We start from the raw sequence: 27,560 nt of genomic DNA on the forward strand, positions 1-27,560 counted from the left end.
TCTTTTTCTACATGGAAACATTTATTAATATGGTATATCATGTCAATCTTTTCTTATAGCATAATACAAAGTATTTCAGCATTAATTATCATATTTTTATGTGTGAAAATTCGAGGAGTGATGATTACTACAGGCGGACTACACCTTCCTCAGTAGAAATCTATGCACTGAAGGCGCAGGCTGCCTCATCCAAGGTGGCGTCGCACTGCGACGTCAGCTCCAGTCGGCATCGCCAGTCGATGAAGCGTCTCTGGTCAAAACACGCGTCACCACGCCCCCCTCCTGCGCAGCCAATCAGGCGAAGCGCTGCGCAGCGTGCGTACGTACAGCGTGCATACGTGCCAACCTGCATGGCGCAGGAGCCCTGTCCTTCTGTTGTCGTCCAGTTCTCACCTGTCCCAGGTGGGTCACCGCGTGTTTGAAAAGCTTCTGTACGTGTGGAACGCGGCGCGGCTTCACCACGGCCCCGTAGCGAGAGTGAACCGGGTCAAAACATGTCACATTGCGACTCGCGAACAGGCTGCTAGCTACTTTTAGCTTCTTTTAGCACCGCTGGTAAGACGATTGTGACTTTTAATTTCACCCAATACGGATCTTAAACTTCCAGGTGCACGGCTGTGCCGCTGCGTCGCGCACGAGGACGCGTGCGTGTGACCTGGAAAGTCACACGTTTAAGTTGGTGACCTTCCTCGTCAGCTGCTTGTGACTGGACATGGTTTCCATCTGGACGGAGTCCTGAGAAGAGCCACCATGTGTGATCTGTAGCAGCCCTGCAAGACCTCCGACCCTCCCCGGACGCCTCTCCCGTGTTTCCCTTGTGAAAATGGCTCGCCGTCCGTTGATCAACGTCCTGCTCCTCGGAACTCGAACCGTGGGCAGGCTGTGCGGACCTCGAAAGCTCCACTCGTCCGTGTGCAGCGTCTCCTCGCAGCCCAGAGCCGGGTTCAAGCCGGACCGGGTGGCGGTGGTCACCAAGACCACCCGCTACGAGTTCGAGCAGCAGCGGTATCGATATGCAGGACTCTCCGAGGAGGACCTGAAGCAGCTGGTGAGACCCTCAGCCTGCTGAACCCTGACTGAACCCAACAACACACATCACGGCTCAGATGAGGGGGGAATGGCTTGTTTCAGGAAAAGTTTAATATCAAAACAAGTGAACGATAAATGACATTTTAACAAAATGTCTAAAAGTGGTACAAATGTGTGGATTGTGTGCGTCAATATGCTTGAAAGATAAGAAATCTTGTGGGCTGCATTGTTTCTGCTCAGGGCAGACCATTTCTGCAGCTTTCCACACGTTTTCATAAGTTGAGGTTCACCTACCAAAACGGCACCACCCAGAAAAGAAACATCCGTCCCTCTTGGCACTGCAGCTGATCCTTGCTCACTGTGACCGAAGGTCAAACACACACCTATGACCAGTTAAGGCTCAACAATTTAACAAGCATGCACAATTTTGGTTTGTGGAAGGATCCTGAAAAAAAAAAAAAAAACACAGGGAGAACATGCAGACTCCTCACAGAAAAGGCAAACGTGGAATGTTCTCACTATGGGGAAACTAGTGCCGAGTTTGGTCCACGGGCCGTATGTTTGACACTGTCTGAGAGGGTTTTTGTGTTTTGCAGCTTGCGATGAAGGGCTCCAGTTACAGCGGGCTTTTGGAGAGACACAACATCCACACCAACAATGTGGAGCATGTGGTGAAGAGCTTACGGTAAGATGTGGCACGCCGTCTTTATTCAGAGAGGTGGAGAAGTTTTATCAGCAGCTGAAACACAACATGTGATATGCGTTTGTAGGAAAGAAGGCATTGATGTCCGAGTCGTGAAGAGAGGAGAATACGATGAGGAGGTGGTGCGATGGGCTGATACCATTATCTCTGCCGGAGGTGGGAATTATTCCATGTTGCCGTGTTTATTTGCAAACTTTTCTTTCGCGGGAAAGACAAATCCTGTCAGTGTATGCTTGTGTGTAATGTTACTCACTGAATGAGCACATGCACAGAATAAAAGAAACTATCATGATTGCAGTGGCGTTTCTAGATTTAAATACTTGGTGGGGCAAGATTTTATTCCAGGTCTCGTGACTCCGCTGAATTCCAAAGTAAAGTGTGTGCACAACTATTTAGCCACATTACAACAATGTTTGGTCCCGTAAAAATGTTGAGTCTTGGAGAAGTCCAATATGGGAATTGAACCGGGTCACACTGTTTCAAAGACGGTAGCTCAACCATGAGAAAAACTGCAAAACTTCATAGTTCTTGGAAACTGTTGGCCACTTAACTCATTTTACCACCTGTTACCTTCAGTTCCTCCAGTAAGAGTTTCAAACTCGTTCTCGTAAATAATCGACCTAATTAATTTAGATTCTTAACTGTTTGTTAGCTTTAGCCGCTAACAAGCTGGTATTTGTTCAACTCGCTCTGGTTCTGTGAAGCTCCGCCTCAATCAGCACCAGCCAATCAGCTCTGAGCTTCTACATGACGTTGTTAGTGGGGCTTCAGGCTTCAAGCTCCACTCGGCATCAAAATCACGTGAACTGAATGAACGGAGCCACAGCCTGAGCATGAGCACTTACACTTTACTGCATGCAATACACACTGCATGGTGAGAGAGAGGCGAGCTACACTAATGCAATACACACTGCATGGTGAGAGAGGGGCGAGCTACACTAATGTAATACACACTGCATGGTGAGAGAGGGGCGAGCCACACTAATGTAATACACACTGCATGGTGAGAGAGGGGCGAGCTACACTAATGCAATACACACTGCATGGTGAGAGAGGGGCGAGCTACACTAATGTAATACACACTGCATGGTGAGACAGGGGCGAGCTACACTAATGCAATACACACTGCATGGTGAGAGAGGGGCGAGCTACACTAATGTAATACACACTGCATGGTGAGAGAGGGGCGAGCTACACTAATGCAATACACACTGCATGGTGAGAGAGGGGCGAGCTACACTAATGTAATACACACTGCATGGTGAGAGAGGGGCGAGCTACACTAATGTAATACACACTGCATGGTGAGAGAGGGGCGAGCTACACTAATGCAATACACACTGCATGGTGAGAGAGGGGCGAGCTACACTAATGCACCACCAGTGTGGATCAGGAGGAAACACCCTGAAACAGCAAGAGGAGACCAAGAACCAGGGAGGACAGTCCTCACACAGTAATTATGTGCTATATAAGAGGACGTTTTATTCACAGACAAGAAAATATTGTAGATAATCTTAAAGAATTAATAGCATACTTTGCATGCAGTACTTTTGCAGTCCCATGACCAGTCGCCCCTGCTGGATTGTCAATTTTTGTGTGAGGGCACGGTGGGCACAATAGCCAGGAACCCAGAGGGGGCAAAAAGTCACGTGAACAAAGGCTTTAAACAACGGCTGCATGTGCACAATACAAGTTCTCTAACTGCAGTTTGTTTTGTTAGGTGATGGAACAATGCTTCTTGTTGCCAGTAAGGTTTTAAGCAAGAACAAGCCTGTTGTTGGAGTAAACACGGACCCCGAGAGGTAAAACACAGAACCCAAAAAGTGCAATTCAAAGTGATGGATATTGTTATTCTGTTGACAAGTAATGACTCATGTCCGACGGTTCTTCCAAAAGCAATTTAATCTGTCATGGATCTACGCTGTTGCTATTAAAGTGTATTATTAACTGAGTTTAATCCAGTTTTCTCTTTCACTTAAAGGTCAGAAGGTCATCTGTGCCTTCCTGTGCGGTACACTCGAGCCTTCCCAGAGGCACTTGAGAAACTCCGCCGCGGTGAGTTCAGGTGCGTATGTACTAATGCACAGTGTGTAGTGTTGTTATGCCTCCCACGTGGTGACCCGAGGACCAGGGCCCCTTGTCTGTCCTCTGTTATCTAAATCCTGTCATCAGAGAGGAAGAATAGACACTGAAGATAATTTCAACAATCCATAAATGAGTGAAGAAGTCGCAATATAAGGAGCAATATGTTTGTGAGAATATCTATCCATTCATCTTTTTCCCACTTCTCCGTGTGGGGTCATGGTGGCAGTGTGCAGGAAGGAAGCCCAGACGTCCCTGCAGCTTACTACTTGTTCTTTAAGTCATTTTGAAACTCTTACTTTTACACTTTTACTTGAGTATGTTTTTATAAAAGTAGTGTACTACGCTACAGTTTCAAACGTGTCTGTTACTGAGTACAAATTGAATCAATAATAAATTAATGCATCAGGAGAATTGCGCTCTGGATATACTTCTGTGCCAAGCAAATGGAAGAATGAGCACTTAATGGAAGAGGCTTTTATTTTGACATATCCAAATTGGAACGCCTTGGCAGGATTAGACTAAACACACAGCACAATAATGTTGCAACATTATACAATAGAACCACTGACAACCCAAACTCCCATGGTGCATTGCAGCACAACAGTTCAGTCCTTGCAGTCAGCTCTGCCTTCGCTCCACTATTATTTGACATGTCGACACAGTTTCATATTAAAGAACGCCTTAGTTGAGTCTGAAGGACATGGTGATGGTACCTGACACGAGAGGTTCTTCTTTGGCTCTTTCAGGAAAGGTCACAGCTTGTGACCGTCAAACATTCTGAGTTCTAGATTTACAGTTTCACTGCCTTTGCGGTTTAATTAGTAAAGTTGTTCCTTTCATGAGGAACAACTACTTCCAGATTTATAACCCATTGTCGTCCTCGCGCTGCTCAGGAGAGACCGTTCTGCTGTCAAAATATTAACTAAGTAACTTTTCCTCCGAGTGATTTATTTTAGTTACTTTTACTTGAGTACATTTTTAGACTGGTACTTTTACTTGTACTTGAGTAAAACTTTTACTTGAGTGGAATATTTTAGCGCTCTTTCCACCTCCCAACCGGTTAATGGAGAGCTTTGCTTCATCGCTCAGCTCCTCTTCACCACAACGGCCCGGTACAGTGAGTGTACCACTGCAGCCGCCCGTCAGTCTGTGGCCGATCTCACCACCCCTGGAAAAAAAACAAACAACAATAATAAATACGATAATGTTTTAGAAGAGGGAAGTACTTTTTAATGGTACTGTATACATGTGGTTTCAGGGAAGGAAGATCTATTTCTGGGTTTCAAATGTAATGCTTGGATGAGATGAGAGTTATGATAGGTTCAGTGTTAAACACTCGGTGCTGAAGGGTACATGGGAGGTAATACAACCTGCAGCTCCTTCTGCCTCCTGTTACTGGCGGTAATTGCGGTCAGGGTCACATGACAGTATGTGGATAGTTAGATTAGCATCATAGCCTTATTGCTATAGTCACTGTCTTTTTTTTTTTTTGGAGAATATAAAAACAAGAACTAACGAAGTACAGTTATGTTTGGTGCTTGAATTATTAAGTGTAAACAACTGGTACATCACATCATGGCGCGCTGAAGGAGGAAAAGTATTTCACCCCATTGAGGGGTTTTATTTTTCATGTTTTTTCAACTCTTTATTTAGTTTTGTTTATATATAGACGGCAGGAACAGAGATAATAAAAAACAAAGTAATACAAAAGTGGGCATACAAACTCAGTCAGTTGAGTAAGCATTGCCTTTTGTTTTTGAATAATGAGCATTTCCTCCATTTTTCTGCAAAGTCACCTGCTTTGATTCGCAGATGAAAAGTCATTTTTTCCATTGTGTGTAGATCTCCTCCATAGTGACCATCCAGTGCTGTTTTTAGAGCGTCACTTTCTAACCAGTTCCTAGTGATGGCTTCCTTATAGGCAACAATCATTATTTTGAAGAGGTCTTCTTTCTTAATAACTCCTTCTGGGATCAATCCCAGGTACAGAACCCGTTGGTCCCTGGGAACCTTATATTTGAAGACATCCTCCAAATGTCCAATACAGTCATCCCAGAAAGGTTGTGGTTTGGCGCATGACCAGAAAATATGGCTGTGATTGGATTGATAGTTTCCACATTGTCTCCAACATTTGTTTGTTGTAGTCCAGTCTGTTTGCTTTTAATTTGCGGAAGCGTGTCAGGTTATTCCATCCCAACTCCCTCCAGCGTTTAGAGCTCGCAGAGTCGTGTCGTGTCTTACATAATAAACGCCAATCACACTCTGAGATTTCTGTCTGTAGTTTGTCTTCCCATCTAGATTTTATAAACAAAAAGGTGTTAGCATTCCATTTCTGTAGACATGCATGCAGTTTAGAGGCGGCTTTGGAAAGCACTTTCTCATGGGCATCCATCATCATTTTAACCAGCACATTGCATTCTGATAATATACCTGTTTATACCTGTGTATCAGAAAAAGTGTCTTAGTTGTAAATAACGAAAAAAGTCCTTATTTTCTAGTTTAAATTAGTTTTTAACCCTTTCAAAAGAAATGTTCCCTTCTGTCAGTGTGCATATGGCTGTAATACCTCTCTCTGTCCATCTTGGGAAGGTGTTGTCAGTTTGTCTAATATTCTCTTGGATCTGTCGACTTTTTATGAAACCTGTCTGGACAAGGGGGGGGGGGGGGGGGGGGGGGGGGGGGGGGGTTGATTTTTAACACACACTTCCTGTATGTTGTGTTCAGGTGGCTGTGGCGTCAGAGGATCCGTCTGCACTTGGAGGGCACTGGAATAAATCCCACCCCTGTTGACCTGCACGAGCTGCAGCTGAGCCTGGAGCAGCACAGCCAGGCTCACCGGCTCACTACCATGGACAACCAGAAGAGTACGACTCCTCAGCATGTCTGCACGTCCCTGTTCCTCCTCCCGTCTGTGTGTCCGTCTGTCCTCACCCACCCGGTCCTGATTCTGGTCTCGTCAGTCCTGCATGTGTTTGACATCTTTGCTCCGACGCACCCTACTGTAATGAGTGTCTCATTGGTTTGTTGGAGCTGGAAGACCTCTGAAGCCCCGGGTTCCACCGCACAAAATATGCAGGAATGGAGTGGTATGGTCCGCTATGGTTCGGGTTTCCACAACAAGAATTATGGATGGTACCGAAATAACCGCTCCAAAGGTTGGCGCTTTTCCGTCGCCACTCGTTGGAGTACTTAGGACAACTGAACGGGTGATTGGTCAGAGATTTACTACACGCCCTCAATATTTTAATATGTTGGCTGTATGAATCCTCTGTTGTTAACATATTCAGCTTTGCACAGTTTTTTTTTTTTTCTCGGCGCAACATTCACGTTGGTCCCGAAAGAGCAGACGCCAGGCCCGGACGGAGACCAGGCGCTACCGTAAAAAAACTGGGATCGGAGCTCGGAGTCAGCCTCGTCGGCCATCTCGGAGCAGCGCCAGTGTACTACCGAGTCCAGTCGTCACGTTGCTCCGGAGCTCCGGTTCCCCAACGACGGAGCTCTTGAAACCTTCCGGTGTGAGCAGCCACGGTGCACCGGCCAGCAGCTCAAGACGCGACGATCAGACTCTGACCACGTCCACACACGGTGCACAAAGCTGGGGCGTCGTCTTCGGGGCCGGCCGGCGTTCGCTCTCTCTGAACCAACAGGGAAGTTTCTGCGAGTGCAAAGCGGAGGATGTAAACAACAACAACAGAGGATTCATAAGGTCCAGATCTGTCGCCCCGGCTAAGACTACTGTTGCAACGTCACATATCTGCGGCGCTCTGAACCCCGCCTACATTTTAATCGACCTTTCTGCGGTGGAAACGCGCGATAGATTTGGCTCTGGGTACGCTTTACCATACTGCTCCATACCGCTTCGTTCCGTCCCTGCACTTTTTGTGCCGTGGAAATGAGCCATAAACCATGCCATACAGTGTCACTCCTTAAGCAGGAATGGACACCACTGGGCTCTTGTTATAAATGTGATCATGTTTTCTGTGTTTCCTTAGCTGCTCGTATCTAATGCTGTACCACTTTTCAGGATCAGGAACAATACACGAGAGCTTCTTCAAGCCTAACCTCCTTCCTATTAGAGGCCTGAATGAAATTTTCATCGGAGAATCTCTGTCCTCCAGGTACTTCAGACTTCCAAACTGACGATCCGACTCGGTTCCACACACGTGTGCATGTCTGTGTGTTGTAACCCTCATTAACCCCCAGCTACCTCAGCATCAGCCTGCTCGTGTGTCCACCACAGGGCTAACTCAAAACCCTTCACAGCCCATCGTAACCTCTGGCTCCACAGGGCTTCTTACTATGAGATCTCGGTGGATGATGGCCCATGGGAGAAGCAGAAGAGTTCAGGACTCAGCATTTGCACAGGAACGGGATCCAAAGCCTGGTAGATACAATCAGCGTGCATCCCAAACTCTGATGATTCATTAGTGTCTCATTGACAAATATCAACTCTTGAGAAGGAAAAAAACCAATCTCAGAACCTGTTCAAACTGTTGACAGTGAAGGCCTTTTTCTTTTTTTGGGAAACCAGCATGTCTGAGTCCACTTTCATGGTTTTATCAGTTAAAGGGGAGATTGTACTTTGTAACTGGAGTCATGGAAATAAAATGGGAATTAACAACCAGACTTTTCAAGCTCTGATGAAAGCGAAAGCTGGAGTTTTGCAAAGCTGCTGTCACACATTGGCTTGTGAAAAGCTTTGCATGCAAGTAGCAGACCATTTCCTTTACTGATGGAGCAAATCCCAGTTGATGTGTGAAGGCAGGTTGCAGCTGGACAAATTCATGTGCCTCTGCTATTCAAACAGATACTATTAGAGATGGTTGAAAACGTAGGATCCTCAGTCCAAGCTTACTATTTGGCTGAGCTGTGTTGGAAATGCTAAACCACACACTTTGAGAGGATTTGAAACCATCTCCAGTATATCAGACCTTCTGCAGAGCCAAACTGTGAGTTTATCTGTTACTCACACGGTGACACACCCTTCTGTTGACACAACTAGTTCAACCAAAACAACCTGAGCGGTGAGCAGGCTGAAACCCAGCCGCGCTCACATCAGCCTGAGGGGAGTTTAACAAAGAGCTTCTTAAAAACTTCCAGAGTAGGAGAATTCTTCCCATCTGCCCTAATACAAGGATGTTATCTGTAGATCTTCTGACTTCGGCCAGTGGTTGCTGGCATGTGTTAAGATGTTCTTAAAATCCTAATATATATATTGTGACCATTTCTTCTGAGAATTCACTCAAGCAATACCAAAGAGAGCGTTTTGCCTTACACAAACTTTTATTTTTTGATTAACATATTTTTTTAGATTAATATATAGAGTTCATGCGCCACGTGTGTCTGTCCACAGGTCTTATAATATCAACAAACTTGATGAACAGGCGGTGGAGGAGATCCTAAACATCGGTACGTGGACATGTCAGTGCTGGGATAAAGTATGTTGGCCCCCCGTTTCAATACCTGACTTCAGTGACTGTTTGGTTTTCTCCAGGAAAGGCCCAGACCGGTCTTGAAATTCCATTAAATCAAGAGTTTCTTCAAAAGAGTGAGTTTATAGTTTGTACTCCTTGTTACTGATATTCACTTGTTTTATTTTGCCTTTATAATGTGCGTGTCTGTGTGCCTCAGTTACTGAGAAATACAACGAGTCTCTGGTGTTCAGTCCGGACGACAGACGCCTGTTGTACAGCGTCAGAGAGCCCATCGTCAACCGAGTCTTCTCCAACAGTCGACAGAGAGGCTTCGCCAACAAGTGAGTGACGGGTGTGAGAATCGGTGCGACTCCCTCCGGCCGGGCTAACGTTGTGCCTCCGCTCTGCCCAGGGTCTGTGTCCGCTCTCGGTGTTGGGACGCCTGCATGGTGGTGGATGGCGGGACGTCCTTCGAGTTCAATGACGGTGCCATTGCGACCATAAGCATGAGTGAAGAGGACCAGCTGCGGACTGTCCTTCTAGAAAACTGAGACTGGTCGGGAGCGCCAGGCCATAGGATGTGGTTTCAAAAACATGTGCTCAGACGAGCCAACAGGCTCGACACGTGTCAAATTATTTTAAACCTTTAGAAAATTCTCTTTGTTGCTGTTTATGAGCATTTCCCAGAGTCAATCTCCTTTTCTCTTTTGTCTGGGATTTCAGTCCCAGGCCACACCGGATTAAGATCCATGCGATGGCTACAAGCTCATTTATGCTCGCATTACATGCACAGTCTCTTGAATGTCTCTAAAAGTTCCTCTGAGGAGATTTCCACTGAGTTTTTGCTTGTAATTATTTAGTCAGGATGAGGCAGGCTGACCAATGAGTTACTGTTTGATGGCTTTTTATTTAGTTAGATTTCTAGAGTGTTTCCATTTGGATAAATCCTCAGACAATTCAATGTTTTCATGTTGTAGAGCTCAAGTGTCACCTCTTGTTTGGGGAGTGTTGATCTCAGTTGGTAAGCTGATTAACGAAGCTCCCACCACAGCGAGAAGTCCACAGCTGCTTCAGGCACTGAAGTGAAGCCCGACGAGAATTTCTCTCATTTCAGCTCCTTGTCGCCTCAGGATGACTGACGTGGTCACAGTCTGAACGGGAATGTGGTTTCACAACAGTGAAGACAAGAAGTAATGTTGTGTGAGTGCTGGTAGTGCTGTTAACGTTAGACTCTCTTGTCAAAGAAATCCAGCACAAGATTGTACCATGTCCATGAGATTCTTGTCAGGAAGTGGACCTACTTGGCAGATCTGCCAGTGTTTGTTTTTCTGTAATGCTCCAGGCAATCAGAAAGGGGGTGTTGTGGCCTTTAATGTGGAGGTATCTCATCTTTTCATAGCTTGCTCCCTCCAGCTGAACGTGGCCCAGATGTTTGAGACAACCCGAAAGCACAGCAGCTGTTACAGCTCGTTCACTGTGAATGAATATTTTTGGAAAATAGTGTGTATATTTTTTCACAATGTCTGAGCAAATGAAAAGTGATTTTGTCTGAAAGGAATGAACTGAACGCTGAGCGCCGCGGTGCATTTTGCTCAATGTGTTTAGGTCCAATGTATGTTTTTACCTCACAGGTCAGGAAATGAGCTTTGGAAGCTTCTGGATGGCGTATTAATCTTTTCTTTAGATGTGATAGAAACAGTGAAGTGAAGTTGCGACGCACTACATGTTTGAACACCACAGTGTTATTCTGATTGTGGTGTTATGAGGAGGACGCAGGTTGATAAACACAATGGACAGTTTAAAATGCGAAACATTGTCGCTGCACCTTGTGACCAATCCTGATTTGAACTCTGCCAAAGACGAAGTTCCTCATGCATCCACTGTCACTTTGTTAGGATGTCTTGTTTTGGAACCAGATTAAATGATATAAAACAACCTGCCACCGCTTCTTTTTCTTCTCCAGTTTACGTGTTCGTCTTTACTCCTTTGGCTAAATCATGACCATCAGCTTCACAAACTGAGACAAAGACACATCTGGCGCCGTGTTTTCTATCTTCCTTTAATTAGAGAGAAGAGAGATTGAGGGGGAGGGGAGGGGTGGGGGACAACATACAATACCCTTGTTAGTGCTACATATAGTTGTGGGGCGTCCTGTAGCGACACCCCGGGGCCCGAGGTCATCGGGCCCGGATGCCGCCACCCCAGCGGCCGGCAGCCCTCCAGGCCTGGGGAGGCCCCAGCAAACCACCCCAGAGAGCCGCGCCCCAGCCCAGAAAGCTGCATACAGAGAATACAGAGAGGAATCCCCCCCCAGGCAAGAGGAGCCCACAAGAAAAGGATAAAGGGTGCAGGGCCCCAAGACCGGCCGGAGCAGGGTCCCCGGGCCGAGCGAGCCAGGAGCCCCCGCCAATCCCGGCGGCGAAGCCCGCTGCACCCCCAGGAGCTGACCCCCCCACCACCACCCCAAACCCGGCAGGGCAGGGAAGGCCCCAGCCGCCGCGCCCGGACCAGACCCACCTCCAGACCAGGAAGATCGAAGGCTCTGCCGGGCCCGGTCGGAGGACAGTCAACTCTCCACCCCCAGGAGAATCGTATTCCACCACCCACCCTCCCGCCCCATGACCCTTCCCCCCTGATTTTTATAGAACCCCCCCACCCACACACACACACACACTTGGGGGGGGGGGGGGGGGGGGGGGTGAAGCCTCCTGCCCCTCAGGCCGCCAACTGGGCTCTCACCAGGCCACTGCGAGATCCAATAATCCAACCGCAAATGGGGAGGGAGAACCGCACCCCAGCCCCCCCACGAGCACGCCTCCCGAATTCCAGCTGTGCTCACCCCAGACCGGGGTGAGACCTCCGCGGGAGGTGCTGGGGGGATGCATGTAGGGGTGTGTCTTTGTGTTTTGAAGAGGTGGATGCAATGTGTGTGTCTCAGGTGCTGTTTGAAATTGAAGGGTAGTGACAAGTGACAGAACACTGAAAGCGGCTTATCCCCTCAAGACCCTGCGTGACTAGGTGTGGTTAAAATTGTGGGCGGTGCAAAGTCGGGGGAGGACCCAGACCGCAGTTAAGTAGCCTGGACCCCCCACCCTAGGCACCGCCGCACTGTTCCCTATTGTAGAGTGAAGTAAGGTAGGGGGGTCCCGCCCACTTTTGCCCCCAACCTAGGTTGAGGGCGCTAACAATGTTTGTTCAATGGAAAAAACTTCGAGCCCGAGAGGCCAGGACCCTATTGTATTTCATGCGTTTCTTCTTATTTTTTCCTTCACTCCTGAAAATTCAGCTATTTGCCTAAATTTGACCCATGAAACAGGCTCAAAACTCACCAAATTTGGCACCTCATCAAGACTGGCAATAGAATTAAGAACATGTAAAAATTATGTCCTTTATTCTATTTTCAGGTAGGTAACATTTAAAGGGGCCAGAGGCCGTGATTGGGCCTGTGATTGGGCCAGAGGCCGTGATTGGGCCAGGGGGTGAGGTCCCAGCCAACACTGCTTGCAGCTTTAATTAAAAATGCCTTTGTAAGAAAAAAATCAGGTCATGACCCCTCTTTGTAGGGGACTACATATGTGGAGCAGTCAAAAAGCAAAATGTTAAGACTCAAGACTTTTTTTTTTCATGTTTCTGTGTTTTTAAAGTCAATCAATCCCCTCTGACTTTCTGGCTGGACACATGCCAAGATACGATCGTGTTCTTATCGTTGGAGATTTCAACATACATGTTTGTTGTCCTGATAAACCTCTTGTGAAGGACTTCTTAAATCTTATTGACACTTTTAACCTTGTTCAGTGTGTGTCTGGCTCGACACACGAACGTGGGCATACTTTAGATCTGGTACTTTGTCGTGGTCTGTCTGTGGGTAACTTGGTGATATGTGACAATGTGCTTTCTGATCATCTGCCTGTCTTATTTGATATTAGCTTTTCCCGCGCTGCAGTTAAAAACCGTGCTCCTGCTCGACTCTGTCGTACCTTTAACTCCTCCACTGCTGGGCTCTTCTCTGCTGCGTTCAACCAGCTCTGTGTCCCTCCTGAGTTTACTGATGCAGAGGAGCTCAGTTCTTGGTTTCACTCCTCCTGCACATCTATTCTGCACTCTGTGGCTCCATTAAAAACTAGGCAGCCTAAAGCCAAACCTGAGCCCTGGTTCAATGAAAGAACCCGGGCAGTCAGACGGGAGTGTCGCAGAGCTGAGCGCAGGTGGAAGAAGGACAAACTGCATGTTGCCCTGCAAATCTTAAAGGAGAGCTGGCACAAATATCAGAACACTGTAAAAGAGGCTAAAAGGGAGCACTTGTCAAAACTAATCCTGGAAGACTGCCACGACTCACGCCTGCTTTTTAGAACCATTGATTCTGTTTTAGATGCCCCACAGTCTGTGTTCCCAGAATCCTCCCCTGAAATGTGTGAAAACTTCCTGCAATTCTTCATTGACAAGGTTCTTGTCACCAGGGCCCTGGTTCCAGCTCCTGGTTCTGATCCCTCTAACTCTGCTCCTTGTCCGGTTTCACTTGACGGGTTTGAGCCAGTGACTTTGCAACTTTTAGGGGATGTGGTTGCACATTTGAAGCCCTCAGGTTCTCCCCGGGATGCTATCCCTCCTCATCTTTTTAAAGAAACCTTCCACAGCATAGGGCAGCTCATCCTCACTTTTGTTAACTGCAGCCTTTCATCTGGTGTTGTTCCTGTGCTTTTTAAACATGCAGTGGTGCAGCCCCTTCTTAAGAAACCAGGCCTTGACCAGGCTGTCTTGGCTAATTTTAGGCCCATCTCCAAGCTGCCTTTTATCTCAAAGATTTTGGAGAAGGTTGTCTACGCACAGCTCAAGGACTACTTAGAGGAGCACAACATTTGAGAAGTTGTTCAATCTGGTTTTAATCCCCTTCACAGCACAGAGTCAGCATTGCTCAGGGTTTTTAATGACATCCTCCAGGCAAATGATCGTGGTGATCATATGGTTCTGGTTCTGCTAGACCTGACTGCTGCATTCGACACCGTGGACCACAACGTCTTGATGTCCCGGCTGCAGCACCTGGTGGGCATCCGTGGTACTGCTCTGGCCTGGTTGAAGTCCTATCTGGCAGACAGAACCGTGTGTTAGCCTTGCTGGCTCTGAATCCTCCTCTGCTCTTCTCACATATGGGGTTCCACAAGGCTCAATTTTAGGGACCCTGCTTTTTTCCCTGTACCTCCTCCCACTGGGCTCTGTGCTCAGGAGACACGGCATCTCTTTTCACTGTTATGCGGACGACAGCCAGATTTATGTCCCACTGAATAAGAAAGATGCCCCCTCACTGTCTCCTCTCCTGTCAGGCCTTGAGGACATTCAAACCTGGATGGCTTTTAACTTTTTAAGTTTTAACAAAAACAAGACTGAGGTGATGGTGTTCTGGCCCAGTGGCTCCTGTAAACCCCCTCCTTTTGACCTGGGTCCCCTGGCTCCACATGTGAAGCCAGTGGTTTTGAACCTAGGTTTTAGAATGGACAGTGACTTTAAATTTGACTCTCAGATTAGGGCAGTGGTAAAGTCCAGCTTCTTCCACCTCAGAAGGCTCGCAAAGGTAAAGACCATTCTGGCACAGCAGCACTTTGAAACAGTAATCCAGCTTTTATTACATCCCGGCTGGATTACTGTAACGCAGTACTTTCTGTTGGAGTCAGCCAGTCCTCCCTCGCTCGTCTCCAGTTAGTCCAGAACGCTGCAGCCCGCCTTCTACCTGGAGCAGGTAAGAGGGAGCACATAACACCCGTTCTGGCGTCTCTCCACTGGCTGCCTGTGCATTTTAGGATTCGTTTTAAGATTCTTTTATTTGTTTTAAAATCTCTGAATGGTCTTGCCCCGCCCTACCTCTCTGAGCTGCTCCACCTCTACACCGCTGCTCGGTGCCTCCGGTCAGATGATCAGCTTCTTCTGGAGGTACCGAGGTCCAAACCAAAGCTCAGAGGGGATAGGGCCTTTTCTGTTACAGCCCCTCTGTTGTGGAATGAGCTCCACTGCCCGTCAGACAATCCCCCTCACTGTCCACTTTTAAAACTAATCTTAAAACCCACTTCTATTCCTTGGCTTTTAACCATGTTTGAGACTCTGTCCCTGGTTTTATTGTTGCCAATCTATTGTTTGTTTATTGTATTTCACTGTTTTTACTCTTTACTCTTTACTGTACTTTTTTATTTAGTCTTTTATTGGAAAGCACTTTGGCCTCAGCCACAACTGTTTTAAAGTGCTGTATAAATAAAGCTGACTTGACTTGACTTGACTTGAATCATCTTTAAAAAAAAAAATCCCCCCAAAGAAGTTTTTAAAATGAAATTCTTTTGACTGGAATAAGAACAACATTGCAACTCAAAAACTAAACACTGGGTTAAAATGTGTTTCTGATATTTAGACATGTCATGATCATTTCAAATATCACTTGATTTATTTTTCAAAACACATTTACCTAAGCTACCTTCAACCCTTTTTTAGATAATTTAGCAAAAGCCATTATTCATACACATGTTGAAATGGTCATTTATTCATTGAGTCTCCTTGCTGCTACAACCTCTACTTGCAATTTGTATAAATTACCACCCAGGTTTAAACACCAACACCCACCAACAGAAATAATTTCCATTCACATTAACACATATAAAACACACCAGACCCACAAAAAACCCAATGTTGATTCTGTACACCATCTTTACATCTGCAAATTAAAACCTGCTCATTTCCAACATTAAGCTAACGGTGAACATTTTCATACATTTAAAGTTTTTGACAGACCTTTTTTTTAAAAAAGTGTTACCCCCTCAACACAATGCGCTTTCAGCCAGAGGTTATATAAATGTGTGCTTTTAATCATTAAAAACAACAAAGGTATGAACCTTTGTGACTTAGTGTCTTACTTTAGGGAGTTACTGAAAGACAAACAGAACAGATTGTACTTGTTTGATACGCAGTAGATTTTGTTCCAGTGTATTTGAGATTGCTTTGGGGGTAATTGAAGTGAAGTTGCGACGCACTACATGTTTGAACACCACAGTGTTATTCTGATTGTGGTGTTATGAGGAGGACGCAGGTTGATGAACACAGTGGACAGTTTAAAATGCGAAACATTGTCGCTGCACCTTGTGACCAATCCTGATTTGAACTCATGCATAAGTTCCTCATGCATCCATTGTTAGGATTATGTAATTCATGTAATTGGTTGTTATTGTTTTACAAAGGACGTGTAGAATATTGTAGAGAATATTACAGAGCAGCAATTTGTTGGGACGAATGTATTCTTCAGTCTATATCTTGTTTTGGCTTGATATCTCCACAAATTATTTAGAGATAATGTATCATCACATAAATTAGATAATGTATATAACATTTTGTCTGAGTGCTCTTAAAAGCAACACCTAAAAGTGGATTTATTTTGAAATAAATCCACTTTTACGGACTAAATTGTAGATCTTTTTTGTTGTTGTTGTTAAACTGGTGTCTTTGTGAGGCTGTTCTTTTTGTGGTCTTAGTACGACCTAGTTTGTTGAATGATTAAAATCTTTACCTAGTTTTTCTTTATCTAACTAACTTAAAAAGAAAGGTATCACTTGGATTGTGGTATCATAATGCTTGTTGTATTTTGATTATAAATACAAAAGAAGCACAATTTCATTCCACAGATTTATTTTTGTTCCATTTATTGATGAAGAAAGATTATTTTACTCATAACAAAGCAGATTGAGTAACCTCTGACAAATGTATTTTTGTTGGTATCTGGTTATAAAAGAGTATATCGCATAACAGATTTTTAAAAAAATCTGTTTAAAGTTGAACTTTGAACAATTATAGGGCATATTTGAGCAAACTTCCACTGCATTAAAGACTTTAAGGTTGAACCAAATGTGTCCAAGTTAATTCTAAGGGGCAGAAATGAAGCCTCGAGCGGCAGGTTTTAGCTGTTTGACACCTGAGCTCCTGTCGGATGATGGACAGCGGCCCCACGTGAAGCCCGTAGCCGCTTTTCTGTCACGTGAACGCCTCCTGGCCCGCTCGCCGAAAAAACGTATGACGTCACACGTAGGACGTAAAATTGCGTGAGTCGCGTAGGCTGCAGGCTGGCGCTGAGTTTAAAGAGTCTCTGCAGGAGGGCAGCAACAGAAAAACTCCGCCGATTTTCACAGGGTCACATTTCAAGTCTGTTCCCGGGAAGATGCCGAACAAAAGGTAAGTGTGTCTTACAGTTTGATCCCGTCTTAGTATAGTTCCACACCGAATCGGATTTTGCGTAACGTGCGTCAATGGGCTCACGTGAGCGCAGCACGAATCTTCTCAGTTAGCTTGCTGTGCTGTCCTAATTCAGCAAATAAAGTCACTACTTTATGTTATTACTTATTCCGTTCATACTTCATCCCTGTGGATTATTTTGAAACTGCTATTTCGAGGAGTTTCAGTCTGAAGTGAAGGTTAAAACAGTCGATACCGCGCTTTTCCTCCCAGGCAGACCGCCCTCCACTCACTACTTTCCGGTTTAAACTCTGTAATTCTTCCTGAAAGTAACGCAGATTAACTCTGCAGCACAGATCTCCCGGCAATGGAGTGACAAAGTGCCAGCATTTGGCTTTTCGAAGAGATTTTGCGCGGTTCAGTGTTGCTCGCTGCAGCATTATGGCGGGCAGAGAGCAGATCTTTTTGAAAGGACTCCATGTGTTCGATGAATGTCTCTCCGGTTCCTGGGACCGATCAGGCCACGACGAGGTGTTTATTTCCATGTTGTAATTGAGCGGTAGTGATGAGCTTCTTCCCTCCATGCTTGCAGGCCTCTGAAGGAGCTGCCCTGCCTGAATGTGCAGGGCTCCTGCAGGATGAAGCGCAGCAAGCCGAGGGGAGGCCTCGGTGAGGGCCTCGACTCTGAATGCACCCCCACATCCAGCTGTATCCAGCAGTGGTCCCCCCCACACAAACAACAGTGGCCCGCCAGCAAGGGAAAGGAGAATGAAAATGGCCAGTTTGTTCTGGGCAGGAGGTCCAGGAGGAGGAAAGAACCCAGCACAGGTGGGGAACCTGTCTGACCTGAACGTATCTACTTGGTCAAATGTGGTCCTCGTTCATACGGTGTGTCTCTGCAGGTCTTTCATGGGATCACCTACCGGACGAGCTGCTTCTCAGGGTCCTGATGTACCTCCGCCTGCAAGACCTGGTCAGAGTGTCTGCAGTATGCGTACGGTGGCATCGTCTGGCGTAAGTCTAAGGCGACGTAAACGCTGCGATTCTTGATGCTCGATCACGATTTCTTGCTGAGATCCAATTTCTTTGCGTGATCGTTCACGGCACATTTAGAATGCAGCCTCCATCAGACTACAGCGTGAACGTTATCCGACGCCCAAGTGCTCCACACGCGCAGAAGAAGCACGTCCAGATCTATTTTCCAGTGGCTTTGCAATACGAGCCGACAAAATCAAGACAAAATGACGAGGGAACAAAGAAGATTGAGAAAAAGCTTTTCATATTGTGTCGGTGACGCTTCCTCCGGTGCAGATCTGTGACTCCGTCTCATGTCAATGAAGTGGAAGTCACATACATGCGACTTGACCTAAATGCTGATCTCCACAGACACCGTTTCCACTAGATTGGATCAATATTTTATGTTAAAGCCATAAAAGTTATTCAGATCACAGAAAGGGCTCCTTGTACAACAACAATCATCAAGAAGATTCCACATGCAGCTCATTTTGATCTTGGCTGAGCCGAGCTCATAAACTCTTAAACGTTTCCCTTTATGTTCGTGCAACGTTTAAAATAGAACGTTGTTTACTTCATTTGTTGAATTAGTGTAATTTCATGCTGCTTTTAAATGATGCTTGTTGATTCAAAAAGTGTAAACGTAATATCCTCCATTTGTGGCTCACGTGTGTCTCTAAATGCAGTAACGATTTAGAATCTGTCCTTTATTCAGCGAAGATCCAAATTTCAGTTAAATTTTTATTTATGTTGCACCAAATACACATCACCTCAAGGCACAAAAAACCAAGACATATTATTCTGATGGGACCTTTTGAGCAATACAGTAACGCTTCCAAAAGGCCACGATAGTGAGAAGATAAACCAGAAACATACATTTCCTATCCAGCTTTATCCAACCTTGATTGTTTGATCCATTTGCTTTGAGCTCCTGCCGTGTGTGACACCACCGTCAATGTATGTGCTCCAGGTTCGACAAGTGTTTGTGGAGCAGTGTGGACCTGGACGGGTTGATCCACGCGGGCCCCGCTCTGCAGCAGGTGCTGAAGGTTGGAGTGTGTCGGCTTCGCTGCCCTCGCTCCTGCGTGGAGGAGCTGCGCCTCACCGACGCCAGGTGAGTCCAGCACTGTGCTTCTTCCCGTGGCTGGAAGTTCGTTTTTTCCGCGTCAGAATTCCGGGAGCTGCAGAAGAAAACGCTGGTTAATGCAGCCGTTTGCTTTGTGACGTCCAGCCCTCTGCAGATCACTCACTTGGACCTGTCCAGCTCCATCATCCCCACCTCTGTCCTGGAGAGCATCCTCCGTCACTGCACACAGCTGCAGTGCGTGAGCCTGGAGGGTCTGCAGCTCTCAGACACCATCATCAAGTACGTCCGCAGCATTTCAAATATTAAAGAAAAGTGTTCAATTTGAACCAGTTCAATGGAAATAACTGACGCATTGACGGTCATAATTATTTCAGACCAGGACCAGGTTGTTCAAAACTGGGTTACTTTAACCACTGGTTAAGCCCTAACCAGTGGTTAACCAGTTAAATCCTTCAACCGCCATCAGCTAACCGACCGTTAAATATGCGTTGTTCAAAACATGGTTGGTCATCCTGTTAGTTAACTTCGCCGTCAGTTATCTGAGGTTAACAGTGGTTGGCGTCCCTGACGCCGCTCCGCCCAAGGCTCCTCCCACTTCCATGTCTCCATGCTTCCGCGTTTTGTCTTAAACATTGTGGTGGGCGGCAGCGCAGTGTTTTTATCTCGTCTGTTAAACGACCATAAAACGTGACAAACTAAGCTGCTGCCAGGATATTAAAGTGGAACATGAAAACTGATCTGGATGATCGGATGACGCATCATGTTGCCTCATCTATTTTTAATTTTGACCCGAGAGAACGATCTAGAAAGTGGACTGAGTGGCCATAGAGACAAATAATAATAACGCGTGGGAACAAGATAATAAGTCGTTACCTCAAATTAATAAAGCGAGGGAACGAGATCATTTAATCTCTGGCTGTGAGATTCACGAAGGGAGAGGTCTGTATGAGGCTGTATTGCTCCGCTATGAGACGCTCCACAGCACTTCTTTATAATAAAGCAAACTGTTTGGTTCATCAGTAACTACTAAACAAACTACTGTAAATGAAAGCTTGGAGTTTTTTGCCATTAATTGAGCCTTTTTAATGGCTTCATGTGAAAGAGAACTTTTATTGTTAATCAGTGTGTGTTTACATAGGTTGCTATTGGAAACAGCTGTAGAGCAGCGTTCTATCATTCTACACCTCCATTCCTCCATGATGAAGCATTTGATTCAGACACGTCCAGAAATAAAGTGAAAGGAGCGGAAAGTCACGATGTAATGCCCAAATGTTGACAAATAAGTCCCAAGCTCATTTATTTATGGTAAAGAGGTGAGACGTGATTCGGAGCTGCTGAGATTTAGATCCTCTCTTTTTGGATCAAGGTGAGTTCAACACGTCTGGATTTCACATGTTTTAGTTAGAAAACACTAATATCTAATGTGGTCCACATCATTTAATCTCAAAGCTCCAGAACAGCAAATATGACGGGATGAAAGCGTCATTGGTAAAAAAATATAATACGAGGGAACGAGATAGGAACTCAGTGTCTCGAGTTATTAGTTTGAGTTTACTAATTATTATCTAAATTCTACGCAATATATATCTTTTTTTTATTTGTTTTTTTATATGGCCACTCCAGGGCTCCATAAAGGCGCAGGTCTTCATTACAGTATTGACTTATATCAAAGTAAAGTCCACGGTCCACCTTATCATGAACGCAGCGCTGCCAGTGAATGACAATCCCCGTTTAAAGGTTAGCGGAGGTGCTTTAACTTTAACGTCAAGATAACACCTGGTTAAAGTTAACCGAGTTTTGAACAACAAGATGAGCTGTTAAAGTTAACGGTCGGTTAAATGTATTTAACAGCTGGTTAAACGACAGTGAAAGTGTCGTCCTCTCTTGTAAACCAACTTCTCTCTCCAGCTCTCTGGCGTTGAACCCGGACCTGGTGCAGCTCAACCTGAGCGGCTGCTCCGGGTTCTCCGCTCTTCCTCTGGGCGTCCTGCTGAGGTCCTGCTGCAGGTTCGCTCCCCCTCTTCTCATTCCTCCTCCATGTGTCAGTTTTGATTCCCTCTCTGACGCCCGCTGTGTTTCCTCCTTGTTTTGCAGCCTGACGCAGCTCAATGTGTCGTGGTGTCACTTCAGAGGCGATCATGTAAAGAGTGTAGTTCATAATGTGAATCCTGCTGTTACACACCTCAACCTCAGTGGCTACAGAGAGAGCCTCACTCTGGAAGGTACGTGAGGGGAAATGCATGTAAATAACAACGATCGGTGGTGGTCTTCACGTTTGGAACAAACTACAACAAGTCTGACCAGAGCTGAAAGACTCTATAAACCCGTCGTGTAATGAAACGGGAGGATGGATTCTTGTTTTAACCTTCTGCTACGTCAAAGTTTTTAATACACTGCATGTAACTTAGATTATTTGTCAACAATGTGGTTTGTCGACATTAAAACAGGCCTGTCAAGGTTTAAAAATTGGCTGTGAACCAGAACTCGGTTCACTTGTAAGTAAACTGAGACCCACATTTTCAAGTGGACCACAGTTCACTTATTTTACCCTGATCAGAGTCCAGCTGAGTTTTAACCGCTGGCCCAATGAACTCTGGACCAAACGGTGCTGGTGTGAAAGCGCCTTTAAGCCTCGTTTCCGCTGCGCAGTACGGTGCAGTAAAGCGAACCTAGACCCGACGCTATTGTGTGGTTCCACCGCAGAGCGTACGGTTAAAATGTCGGCAGGGTTGTAAACGGCTGCGTTACGGCGCAGTATGTGATGTCATCACGTGACGGTAAACACAGGACCAACGCGGAACATGCGTGTCGCTCAGGCGTCAGAGCAAAGCCATGAGCCTCCAGCAGTTTTGTGCCGCTCCTGCTGAATCTCCTTTCCTGTTACACAGAGGAGCGTCGGCACCCCGTCAGAACACCAGGGGGCAGTGTAGCGCTGACATTTCAATAAACCAAGTAGCAGAACAACCAGTGAGCCCAGCGGTGTATGGAATAGACAATGGGAGGGTTCAAACGGCCGATAAGCTATTTAAATATTGCGGCTTATCGAGAGTGACCATCGTCACGGCCAATCAGCAGACGGCTGCGTTGTCGCTCCTCCTCCTGTACTGATGTGCTCGGTACCCCAATGGAGGGGTTATGAAAAATGGAAACGGGTACGGGACTTTAAATACTGTCCACAACTTTTGTCAGTGAAAACGCATGACAGCCCGTCCCGGCACACATACTGCACAGTGGGAACGAGGCCTTAAGTTCCTCTACCAGAATCCAAGTGAAAATAAAAAATTTACATATTTACATCCCAGTTTTAGTTGTTGATGTACATTGCTAATACGTTGTCAATACCTTTCTGAAGGAAGTTTGTCATTGCACTCAAACGTGTATTTTCGGCATTTAAAATTTGCAAAACATCTCCGGGTTTGTTGACAATCGGAGCATCACGGAAACTCCCGAAGCTTCCCCGAGGCATTGTGTCACAAGATCCAGATTTGTAGACGATCTCCCAAGATCCAGATTTGCAATTGTAAAACGATCGACGATCAGTTTAACAACACTTCAGACTCGTGGCTTAAAGACTTTTTCTTTGAGAGACTCTGGCTGTTTTCAGGCTGAATGTTGAGGTTTTCCCTGGAGCTTCCCAGAAACCCTTGCGCCAGGTTTTCCCAAGATGAAGTCAGTTAGAGAAACACAAACACAGTTTGATGGTTACAAATGTCTGGTTTGTTTGTAAACATATTGACTTTGGCGTGAACGAATTAGAAAACTGTGGTGTGGAAATGGTCTTTACTTCATGTGTTGGTTTATTCTCTGTCCAGAAGTGAGACCGTTTTATGGGAAATGTGTTTTAAAGATTTTTTTTCTAATAGAGCAACTTTAAGAGGCCACTTAGAAAATACCACCTGTGACCACTAGATGTCACTATGTCCACAGAAAAACCTTTTTACGATTTTTTTCTTTTATTTACAAGTGCAATCCTTTTGTGTCAAAATGTCTTGTTTACATTAAGCCATGAAACATGACTTATCAAGGATTAAACTAAATTCTGTGTTTTTTGAGAATCCTCTCTGTGGTTTGGAACTAGTCAGTACAGTGGTGTGAAAAAGTGTTTTGCCCCCTCCCTGGGTTTTTTTGTAGTTGCATGTTTGTCACACTTAAATGTTTCAGATCAAACAAATTTGAATATTAGTCCAAGACAAGTAAACACAACATGTAGTTTTTATATTAAGGTTTTCTTTATTAAAGGAGAAAAAAAAACCTACGTGACCCCGGGTGGAAAAAGTGATCGTCCCCTAAAGCAGATAACCTTCAGCAGCAACTAGTTTTTTCAGTAACTTGCAAGGAATCTTTATGAATTTTGGTCCATTCATCTTTGCAGAATTGTTGTAATTCAGTCACATTGGTGGGTTTTCAAGCATGAGCCACCTTTTTCAGGTCACGCCACACCATCTGATGGGATTCAGGTCACAACTCTATAATCCCCCTTTTGTTTGTCAATAAGTCAGGAGGGGGGGGGCAAACATATTTTCACACCACTGTGTATTAAACGTCTTCACCTGGCAGCCGGTCTTTCATGTCTTCATTCAGTTTCTCAAATGAGTCTCTCCTCTTCCAGATGTGAAGGTGCTGGTGGACAGATGTCCACACATTCAAACTCTGGATCTGAGGTGAGGATGGGAAACTGTGATGGTTTCTAGTGTAGAATGAGGTTCACAGTGAACTTGGACTTATTATTATTATTATTATAATGAGCACTCCTTCAATAAGCACGACCTGAGGAAAGAAGTGTAGAAGCTCCTCATCCGTCCATACAAGACTGAATACACTGTAAAATACCGTCTGTTAAACACCAATAAATGGATGCAAGTATAGAGAACATGCTGAGGACACTACAACGCTCCCGCAGATATTTTAAGATTGGATTTGTATTTTTTTTAAATAGCTTTAGTGAGGCCAGGAAAACCATGCCTGTACACATCTAATGTCTGGGCACTGCTCTGCTGCAATGTGCAAACATTTTTGAATTGGACTCTCTGGATGCTTGACATTCTAGAAGGCTGAACTGTTTCCACACGCAGATCATCAAACATCAAATCATCCATTCATCTAATTCTCTTCCTCCTCGGTCTGTTTCAGTGACTGCACCCTGCTGACCGCCGACAGCTTCCCCGTCCTCAAGCAGCTGCCGTCACTGCTGCATCTGTCCCTCAGCCGCTGCTACCACATCCACACTGCTGCTCTCACGTAAGACACACACACACACACACATGGAAGAGGACAAAAAAAAAAGGACTCTTTGACTATGGAGGAATTAGTTTAACAGGCGTGAGACTCATAATTTGCATCATAGTCTATTTTACAAAGTTTAAATGGTCTTATATTTATTGTTTAACTTAAAATCCAGTCTAAATTTCAAAATGAGATTGAAATATTCCTAATGGTTCAGATGGCCCAGTCATCCTGCATCCTGTCTTCTGACACAGTTCTGAGTGTTGTGTGTCTGGATTTAAAACAATATTATCATTACTATCGAGCCTTTTATGTCAGTGGTTGTAAACAATACATCCATGTCTGTTCACGGATCCCGTGCACCAAAACAAACTTGCTTCAACAGAGGGAAATAAACCTTTATTTGACTTCTCTGTTATAGAAAATGTGGCAGGATCAGATGTGATGAAGTGATTCAGGGAAATCAGGATTTAAGAGTAATTTAGTTTTTATTAAGTTTCTGCTGTGTTGTGTGTTAATTTGTCAAGTTTAACATGTGATAAGGTTCTTTCATGTCTGGAAATGACTCCGTTGTATGTGCTGCTATATGAAGAGTTGAATTTAAAATTATTTTACGTGTGTGTGTGTGTGTGTGTGTGTGTGTGTGTGTGTGTGTGTGTGTGTGTGTGTGTGTGTGTGTGTGTGTGTGTGTGTGTGTGTGTACTTTACATTGAAAATTACAGAATTTTAAATATGAGGGGAAAAGTGCATATATTCACAAAACTGCAGGCTGAAAAGGTTTTCTAGTCGGCGGCCTTTCAGTCCTTGCGGTTTATTTTATGCTCCATGGATCTTTGAGTCCTCAGACTTTCCTGTCCTTGTCTTGACGTGTCTCCGTGATCTCTGCAGAGACATGGGACAGACGTTCCCGGTGCTGTCGCTGCTGGACGTGTTCGGCCTGGGCCAGGACGCCCACCTGCCCGCCCTGAAGAAGGAGATGCCTCACATCAGCATCAACTCCCGGGCCTTCTCCAGCGTGGCCCGGCCCACCCCCGCCAGCAGGCTGGTGGGCTCGCCCAGCGACCTGGCCATGTGGAGCCGGAGGTGCAGGCTGAGGTTCAGACTGTAGCTGCTCTGCTGTTGGGAGTACTCCTCGTTCGCACGGCCGCTTTTAATGTTGGAAACCGCTGTTGGAGGCGTTCACCCAACGTTTCAATCTGTTGTAGGTTCTAATAATGTATATTTTAAAATATTTAGTGCTTTGAAGGGCTTAGAAAGACGATGACGCACCAGATTCATGAAGTCTGCTGGGGACATTTTAAACATGGGACGTTCTCTGACATAATAATGAGAGAAGTGTTGGTTTTAATCAGCGAGCTTTAAAGTGTGTGGCTCAGTCAGTCCTTAACTCATCAGTTTACCTTCAGCTTCAGTCCAGTAGGTACCAGGGTGACAGCAGCACGTCGCTGCAAACACTGTTCAACCCGTTAATGTCTGAGTAAATGTGAAAACAGTTGTTTCTGACCTTCTGCTTCCTGTTATATATATATATACCTGTTTCCATGGAGATCTGTGCATCACCAGGCTTTGTGTTTAAAAGGATGTCACACTGTAGCTGGTTACAGAACACACAATAAACTCAAAGATGGTGAAATGCCTGTTTGTAGATGTGACTTGGATCTGTTTCCAAAGTAAAGGAGATCTGGGGAAGTGTTTGAATTTTCAGTTCATGTTAAATGTGATTGGAGAAGAAGTTACATCCAGCGGGGATTTATTCTACTAAATCAAACGTGGTTTTAAATGGCCTTTTCTTTGGCGGAAGCATCCATCACCATAACATGACGGCTTCAAATCTGAAGGCTCTGACACCATGTCACCAACACATGAACGTCTTGTCTGGATGGACGCCGCTCTTCTGAAACATCGAGTGAACTTCAGCGCTGATGGAGCGTTCCAGATACTTTGGCTGCCACATCACAAGCACTAATGCAACTCCAAACCATCCGAGTCTGAGAGCGTCTAAAACGTCGTGTCTTCTGAGCGCAGAGCTTTTTAGATTAGCTTTTGGCCGGCAGTGCGTCTGTCATGTTCATGTGGCTTTTCTCTGCCGTTTCAACTTGTATTTGTGGAGTGTGTGCAGTGACGGTGATTTCTGAGCCTGAGCCGTGGTTCCTGACAGGATCGTGTTCAGCTCAGCGCTGGAAACCAGATATGGTCTTGCCCAATAAAAGGTTCTAAAAATGATCAAAGCCTTAAAGAAAATCATTTTAATCTCCCAAACTTACAAAGCACGTTTTAAATGAGTGCTTCAGCGTCGACCGCATGAACTGTTTGATGGTTATTAGAAGAATAATGGGTCGATGCTTGTGTTTGATGGAACGAGCTGCAAAAAGGGCTGTGGTGACTGCTGGGAGTGGGCATAAACAACTCTATCCTTACTAACCTGCTCACTCATCAACTCACATGGGAATTCACTCACTTAACTTTCGTCCTCACTCACTCCGTCATTCTCTGACTTGCTCACTAAGTTAGTCCAAAAAATGATTTACTTGTTACTCACAGACCCACTTACAGAAGAGTTTTAGGGCCACTGAAGAAAAGAAAAAAATTCGGAGGCTCCAAAAAAAAACAACCTTCATGCGCTTCAGAAAAAGTCGAAAATCAAAGTCGAGATTTTTTTTTTTTTTTCACGGAACAAAAGGTCCGTCCATCCACATGCCAGCTGTGTGACTGTTTCCTCAAAATTATATCAGGCGGTTTAATGAAGTGATGAAAAGATGCTTCAGGACAGAATGTAGCTCATAAACACGGTGCAGTTATCATCAGTATC

The 27,560-nt window shown here is 45.3% G+C and overlaps 2 protein-coding genes across 4 annotated transcripts; both read left to right on the top strand.

Moving 5' to 3' along the window:
* The first annotated feature begins 310 nt into the window (after nt 1-310).
* On the top strand, nt 311-11,168 carry nadk2 (NAD kinase 2, mitochondrial). 3 transcript variants are annotated; one of them, XM_080477135.1, is made up of 13 exons: nt 311-402; nt 608-1,048; nt 1,626-1,714; nt 1,800-1,888; nt 3,453-3,534; nt 3,714-3,797; nt 6,542-6,681; nt 7,842-7,935; nt 8,106-8,201; nt 9,171-9,226; nt 9,312-9,365; nt 9,449-9,572; nt 9,644-11,168. In XM_080477135.1, exons 2-13 carry the CDS (start codon nt 824-826, stop codon nt 9,780-9,782), a joined length of 1,272 nt encoding a protein of 423 aa, XP_080333261.1. In that variant the 5' UTR covers nt 311-402; nt 608-823; the 3' UTR covers nt 9,783-11,168. The 3 variants fall into 3 exon arrangements, with proteins under 3 accessions (XP_080333261.1, XP_080333260.1, XP_080333259.1); XM_080477133.1 differs by having other exon boundaries at nt 313-402; nt 8,058-8,201; XM_080477134.1 differs by having other exon boundaries at nt 311-1,048.
* Nucleotides 11,169-17,301: 6,133 nt separating this feature from the next.
* On the top strand, nt 17,302-26,966 carry skp2 (S-phase kinase-associated protein 2, E3 ubiquitin protein ligase). The gene is made up of 10 exons (XM_080477352.1): nt 17,302-17,427; nt 18,020-18,255; nt 18,330-18,441; nt 19,412-19,555; nt 19,673-19,807; nt 21,437-21,535; nt 21,623-21,750; nt 24,138-24,189; nt 24,659-24,766; nt 25,640-26,966. The coding sequence occupies exons 1-10, from the start codon at nt 17,414-17,416 to the stop codon at nt 25,857-25,859; spliced, it is 1,248 nt and encodes a 415-aa protein (XP_080333478.1). The 5' UTR covers nt 17,302-17,413; the 3' UTR covers nt 25,860-26,966.
* The last annotated feature ends 594 nt before the right edge of the window (nt 26,967-27,560 follow it).

The sequence above is a fragment of the Lipophrys pholis genome, assembly GCF_963383615.2.
Source record: "Lipophrys pholis genome assembly, chromosome: 12".
Classification (NCBI taxonomy): Eukaryota; Metazoa; Chordata; class Actinopteri; order Blenniiformes; family Blenniidae; genus Lipophrys; species Lipophrys pholis.

What these genes read in the sequence shown, in the direction of transcription:
- skp2 (XM_080477352.1), top strand. An exon ending in GTACGGTGGCATCGTCTGGC is followed by an intron (nt 18,442 to 19,411) that starts GTAAGTCTAAGG and finishes TATGTGCTCCAG; the next exon opens with GTTCGACAAGTGTTTGTGGA. An exon ending in AGAGAGCCTCACTCTGGAAG is followed by an intron (nt 21,751 to 24,137) that starts GTACGTGAGGGG and finishes CTCCTCTTCCAG; the next exon opens with ATGTGAAGGTGCTGGTGGAC.
- nadk2 (XM_080477133.1), top strand. Translation starts at nt 824, where the DNA reads ATGGCTCGCCGTCCGTTGATCAACGTCCTGCTCCTCGGAACTCGAACC. An exon ending in GTAAACACGGACCCCGAGAG is followed by an intron (nt 3,535 to 3,713) that starts GTAAAACACAGA and finishes TTTCACTTAAAG; the next exon opens with GTCAGAAGGTCATCTGTGCC. An exon ending in GGAGGAGATCCTAAACATCG is followed by an intron (nt 9,227 to 9,311) that starts GTACGTGGACAT and finishes GGTTTTCTCCAG; the next exon opens with GAAAGGCCCAGACCGGTCTT.